We start from the raw sequence: 6,213 nt of genomic DNA, 5'->3' as shown, positions 1-6,213 counted from the left end.
GTTAGCTGTTTCTTCTCTCTCTTTCATCTCTCTCTCCCCCCCTCTCTATCTCTCTCTCTCATCCTCTTTCTCTCCTCCTTAAGAGACCCTTTGCCCAGCCCTTGGGGGGAGAGGTCTGCCCCAGAGGGGAGGGGGCTCCCTCCCCTTCCGTTTTTGGAATGCCCCCCCCCCAATTGGGTAGGTGGGGTGCAATGTCCAGGAGGGCTCCGGGGGTGGGCGGGCTAGATGCCCTCGAAAGGGGGGCATCCTCACGATTAGCTCACAAAGAGAGCCTCCCCGGTCTCGTGGCAACGGGTCCCCCTCGCCCCCTCCTCCTCCTCCTCCTGGCCTGGTCAGGGGCGGATCGGGGCCACAAAGAGATCCCTTCCTCGAGGGGAGACCCAGGGAGGGAGACCCCCAGGAGGAGCGACGTTAGGAGGAGGATGTGGAGGCCAGGAAGGGTCGGGGGATCCCTCGGGACCAAGCCCCCTTCGTCAGCCCCCCTCCTGGCAGGTCAGGATCGGGACCCCCAGGGGAGAGGGGTGGGGGTCTCTGCTGAGGGGGTGCTGGGTAGGAGACCAGGGCCAAGAATTTGGAGCTTCCTCTTGGGTGGGGGCTGCATCCAGACTGGAGGAGACATGCAGTTCGATCCCACTTCAAGGGCTGCAGCTCCATCCTAGGACATCCTGGGATCTGTAATTTCCACAAGGGCTTCAGCCTCCTCCGCCAAACTACACTTCCCATGATGATGCAGGATGGAGAGTTTTCCCTTAATACTTACTATGAAGCATGAAGTACTAAATATCTACATCTGCCATAACATCCAAAATCCCAAAACTGGAGCATGCACAGAATACATCATGCAATGCTGAAGAAGTCAATGGAGCTAGCCTGGGGTTATGGGTCTTGCAGTGGGAGAACCCCAAAAACTTTAGGTCCCTTAGGATTGACTGATCTCTAGGAACTCTCCGAACAGCTTTCATTGCAGAGCTGCATGTATTTGGGCAGGGACTGGTGTGAAGACTTAAAGATCCCCAACTTTTAGGATTTGTCAGACTACAACTCCCAGCATCCCCTTGCTGGCTAGGGGATTATGGGGGCCTCCACTGCAACAGCCAAACCCTGGAGTAGCCATGTTGGCAATACATCTTTCAGAGCTCCACTGGTTTTTTCATTTCCACAGCTTGCACGATGTATTTGGCCCATTTTTGGTTGGCCCAGCTTTTGTGGATTTTGGATGTTATTGTAGATTTGGGTTGTTATACAGTATATTGATTCTCACGCCACTTCTCCATTGCAATGATGACAACTTGTGAGCCTTTGTTGTGAAACTTCAAGTCATTTCCAGTCCATAAGGCATACCTATCGTAGGCAAGATCTGTTCATAGCGGGTTTGCTACCATTGCAGCCTTCTCCTGAGGCTGAGAGAGTGTGACTTGCCCAAGGGTTTCTCTGGCTAGTCTCCAGAGTTGTGGTCCATTGCTGAAACCGCTGCATGCTGGATCTCCATGCATTGCATTTATGTTATGTGCCTTCAAGTCATTTCCACCTAATGGCAGCCCTAAGGCAACTCTGTCCTGGAGATTTCTCAGCAAGGTTTGTTCAGAAGAGGCTTGGCATTGCCTTCCTCTGAGGCTGAGAGAGTGTGACTGGCCTAAGGCCGCCCAGTGGCTTTCATGGCCAAGCAGGAATCGAACTCTGGTCTGCAGACACCCCTGCGAACCCAATGGCCTGCTAACTCATACCTAACTGCCACCATTTTGACCATTTGCAAGGATTCCTGTGCATTTACTAGTTGGCACCTTTGTAGGAGGCTGAGCCAGTGTGGCTTAATGGTTTGAGCATTGGACTGTGCCTCTGGAGACCAGGGTTTGAATCAGCCACAGAAACCCTTGGGCAAGTCATGCTCTCTCAGCCGCAGAGGAAGGCAAAGGAAAGCCCCCTCTGAACATATCTTGCCAAGAAGACCCCATGATAGATGCATTAGCCCTGCTGTGTTGTATGTGTATTTTGGATGTTGTACACTAACCAACCACAGGAGCATTGTGCAATGACTCTGGAGATCCAAGTTCAATTCCTCAACATATGGAAACCCACTTTGGGGAAGTCATACACTCTCAGCTTCAGGGGAAGGCAATGGCAAACCTCCTCTGAACCAGCTTTGCCAAGGAAACCCCCTGATGCCTTGCTGTAGGGTTGCCTTAGGTTGGAAATGACTTGAAAGCACACAACACCAACAACAACAAGAAGCCTTTGTAGGAAGCTGACTGTCACCTATTTGGGGTTCATGGCCCTTTGCCTCGGAAGGCTGCTTTGCCAAAAGTGATGTTCCTGTTCTTTTCTCACATTCCAGCCTCCATCCTGAGTTCTTGCTTCCTCTTGACCGGAGGGATCACCACAATGATCACGGTGGATCCACAAAAGCCGGTAGAAGGACAAAGTGTGACCCTCACACCTTCATATACCGTCACAAACAACACTTTCAGCTGCTTTTGGCACCGAATGGAACCTGACCAAAGATACCTCATCCTGACCTATTACCCTCCGCTCTCCCGGACCACAAAGGGACCTGGATTCACTGGGCGAGAGACCATTGACAAGAACTGCACACTTCGCATCACATAACCGTTAAAAGACCTAAAGACCTATACATCACCTGGAGGGCTTGATCAATTTGGAATGGACAAGTAAACCTTGTGGTCTCAGGTAGGTTTAAAAGCCTTCTTCATCCATCCTGACTTCTCTATTTATGCATTGAAAGCAGTCCTCTTTGTTTCATCACCGCTGTGGTTATTTTGCTTCCTTTGTTGCTCTTCAAAGATAGACCCTGTTAGTCTGTATAAGCTGTCTGCAAAGAGATCTTGTAGCACCTTTGAGTCCCACTGAAGGAAAGAGGTTGGCGGCATGAAAGATGACCCATATTGCAGTTGATGAACAGAGACCAGGTTTAAGAAAGATCTTAATTATTTCCCCTCTGTTCAGTGGAGCATTATTTTTTTGTACTAAGGCACCCCACATGCCCCCTCAAAATGTGCTTAGTGTGCTTTCTCCAAAGAATTTGCTAAGGCATCCCACCAAAGCCTTTCAACCGCCTCCCAATGGACGGACCCTCTGCTGTGGGTCATGCCAGACTAGCCACTGGAACATCTAGGTCAGACCACATAACATAAAATCCCTTCATTGGTTGCCAATTAGCTTCTGGACGCAATACAAAGTGTTGGTTATTGCCTTTAAAGCCCTACATGGCTTGGGCCCGAGTTACTTGAAGGAAAGCCTCTTCCTACATAATCTGTCCCACATTCTCAGAACATCTGGGAAGAATTTATTAGAACACTCAAAGATCAGACTAACAACAACTTCCCACAGACAGTATGCAGCCATAGCCCCAAAGTTATGGAACAACTTGCTGGAAGAGATCCTTCTGATTGCTACCTTGGATGCTTTTAAGAAGGCACTAAAGACGCATCTCTTCCGGCGGGCCTACCCACCCGATCTTCTATGAAGAACCTAAGAAAACCCTACTTTTGGATGTAATACTGCATGTTAGATGATGTTTTTATTGTTCTGAACTATATTTCTCAGTGATGATATTTTATTGTAATCTAGATGTTATTGTGGTTTTATGCTTGTTATTGTGGTTTTATGCTTGTAATCCTGCTTCAATCCATTGGGAGAGGTGGGAAATAGAAATAAATTATTATTATTATTATTATTATTATTATTACTATTATTATTATTATGCCAGTCTGGGTGGTCAGTGCCATGCCAGACCTCTCAAGGTGTGCTTTCTCCTTTTAGCTCTTGAGACCGATAATGATAGCCATCATGATACCAATAATGGGACTGATGTTGATACTCCCGGATTGTCTACAAGCAGCATTGCTGGCATTGTCGTTGGGTGCAACGCTTGCATTGGTGGTCCTGGCCGCGATGGCTTTCTTCATTTCCCGTGAGTAAGAGGTCCAGCTTCATGGGCTGCATGGCCAATGGTGGGTCAGGAAGGGAGACTGACCATTGGAGCAAGCCTGGACCCCAGGAGTCCTGGCTTCCTTCTGGACGAAGGAAGGCGCCTGCCACCCTGAAGGTTCCTCCTGGTTTGACCGTTCAAACCCTAAACACAAAAGCATTCTTTGGTTGGCTTAGACTCCCAGTCTCCTCCTTTGCTCAGGGTCTTCCCATCATGGAGTGGGACCTCTTCCATGAACATGCGTTCCTACTAGAAGAACGCGTTCGCTCTAGCAGAGGTAAGGCCAGGGGCCTGAGAGGCTAGGGCTTTCTGGGAGGTGGGCTGGCTTTTCCATGGCTTTGGGGTCTGGCACAAATGGCCTTTGGACAGTGACTTCCATGGTTTGGCCATTCTGTGGCTCTTTCATCCTCTGCCTTCCTTTACCTCTTTTTAAGATTATCCCGAAGTCTGGCGATGAGATTTGGAGAAACCGCAGCTTCCTTCCTGATCTCTGGCTTGACCCAAAAAAGCCTTTCCTTTGATATGAGCCCTGTAATTTGTAAATATTGATTTATTCTTAGGTTAATTGAGGATTTTGATTAATAACGCCTGGCAAAGGAAAGACAAGATGAATAAAAGAGACAACTAGCAAGCAGGAACTAAGGTGATCCAAGTCCTTTTGATGCAATTCAACATCTAGTTGGTCCTCCAGCTCCATTCTCCACCAAAAGCAGGAATGATCCATTGCAGAAGGCATTTCTCCAGAACCCCATGGGATCCATACTGAACCGTAGGATGATAACTCCTGGCTTGCAAATAAAAGGATATGTGGACTTTGTGGGGTTTCTCCTTTATGCGTATGTGATTTCAGGTCTCCTGTTCACTTCTGGGGACTTTCAGAGGGCTTTCTTAGGGCAGAAATCCTCAAGGATTCCTTCCTTGCTGTCTCATAAAATGCTTTGGGAGGGATGTGACTGAATGCCCCTCTTTGGAGGTCTTTCCTGTGGACACATGAATGTCCAGGTCCCGCAAAGTGTCTTCTTGGGCTGCAGCATCCCCATTCCTGTATGTATGTATGTATGTATGTATGTTTGATTTTTATCCTCCTTTCTCCCAAGTTGAGACCCAAGGTGGCTTACAACATGTATATATATTAGTGTCATCTGGAGTTATTAATATATGTTGTGCAGAAAGGTAAATACTGATGGGGAAAGAAATCATTTATCCTAAAGGGAACAGGTTTTGCCATTGCAGAGGAAGTAAAAAGGAAGGAAGGAAGGAAGGAAGGAAGGAAGGAAGCTATGCCATTCATGAACAGAGCAACGCAATAACACTAATAGAACCTTTAAATAAAACCTCCAAAAGTATGTTGCAAGTTTAGATATACATTCCAGAAGGACACCGGTTTTGGTTTCACGTGATCACACAGTATATGAAATGGCTTTCAAAAGCCCTTCCTAATGGAAGTTGACTTGAAATGCAAAGCTGGCTTGTTGTAATTGTGTTATTTTGGGGGTTGTAAGGGAGTTGGGTGTGGACCTTTTGGGCCAGCAAGAGCTGTTCCTGCCTTGGAGGCTGCTGGAGGTTTTAAAGAGGGGCTGGATGGCCATCTCTTGGGGTGCCTTGAGAGAGAGAGAGAGAGGGAGGGAGGGAGTTCCTGCATGGCAGAAGGGGGCTTGGACTGGGTCAGGGCCCTTTTGGGGCTCTCTTCCAACTCTATGAACCCTTGGAGCCCTCTGGGGCTGGTCAGCTGGGGAGAAAGGGACGAGGCCATGGGGCCTTTGCTCCTCTTTTCCTCCTCCTCTTTTCTTCTTCTTCCTCTGCATTCCCTGCCCTCCCTCCTCCTCCTTTTTCCTCTTCCATCTTTTTCTTCTCCTCCTCCTCCTCCTCCTCCTCCTTCCTCCTCTCTTTAGACCTCCCCCCCAAAAGGCCCCTCCTGGGGCTCAAGGCAAGAGGGGCAGGACTAGATGCCCCCGAGGGACCCCCCTGGCTTTTGTCACAAAGGCCCCTCCCCTTGGTCTCCAGGCGACGGAGCCCCCCATCGCCCCCCCATTGGTCAGAGGCGGATCGGGGCCAGCAGAGGAGACCCTTCTTCCCCGAGAGGAGATCCAGGGAGGGAGACCCGAGGAGGAGCAGGATGGGGGGGTCCCTGGGGGCCAAGGCCTCTTCTCTGGCCCCCCTCCTGGCAGGTCAGAGGGCTGGGATCGGGGCCTTCAGGGGGAGGGGGCTGGCTAGGAGCCTTCCAGGGCCAGGCCTTTGGGGGTCCCCCGGGTCTTGGGGGCCCCATC

At 49.6% G+C, this 6,213-nt stretch overlaps 1 protein-coding gene and 1 long non-coding RNA gene across 2 annotated transcripts in view; both read left to right on the top strand.

Moving 5' to 3' along the window:
• The window catches only part of LOC121915014, a 4,206-nt gene extending 1,665 nt beyond the window's left edge, over window positions 1–2,541 (top strand). Inside the window, exon 4 of the long non-coding RNA XR_006100630.1 lies at window positions 2,333–2,541. This is a non-coding gene — a long non-coding RNA (uncharacterized LOC121915014). The remainder of the gene's footprint in view (window positions 1–2,332) is intronic.
• Window positions 2,542–5,937: 3,396 nt separating this feature from the next.
• The window catches only part of LOC121915573 (carcinoembryonic antigen-related cell adhesion molecule 6-like), a 6,539-nt gene continuing 6,263 nt past the window's right edge, over window positions 5,938–6,213 (top strand). Inside the window, exon 1 of the mRNA XM_042439906.1 lies at window positions 5,938–6,114. Within this exon, the coding sequence (XP_042295840.1) occupies window positions 6,063–6,114 (52 nt within the window). The 5' untranslated portion in view covers window positions 5,938–6,062. The remainder of the gene's footprint in view (window positions 6,115–6,213) is intronic.

This window comes from Sceloporus undulatus, chromosome 9 (genome assembly GCF_019175285.1).
Source record: "Sceloporus undulatus isolate JIND9_A2432 ecotype Alabama chromosome 9, SceUnd_v1.1, whole genome shotgun sequence".
Lineage (NCBI taxonomy): Eukaryota > Metazoa > Chordata > Lepidosauria > Squamata > Phrynosomatidae > Sceloporus > Sceloporus undulatus.
The sequence above is the reverse complement of the archived record's forward strand: the minus strand, read 5'-3'. Positions and strand labels throughout refer to the sequence as shown.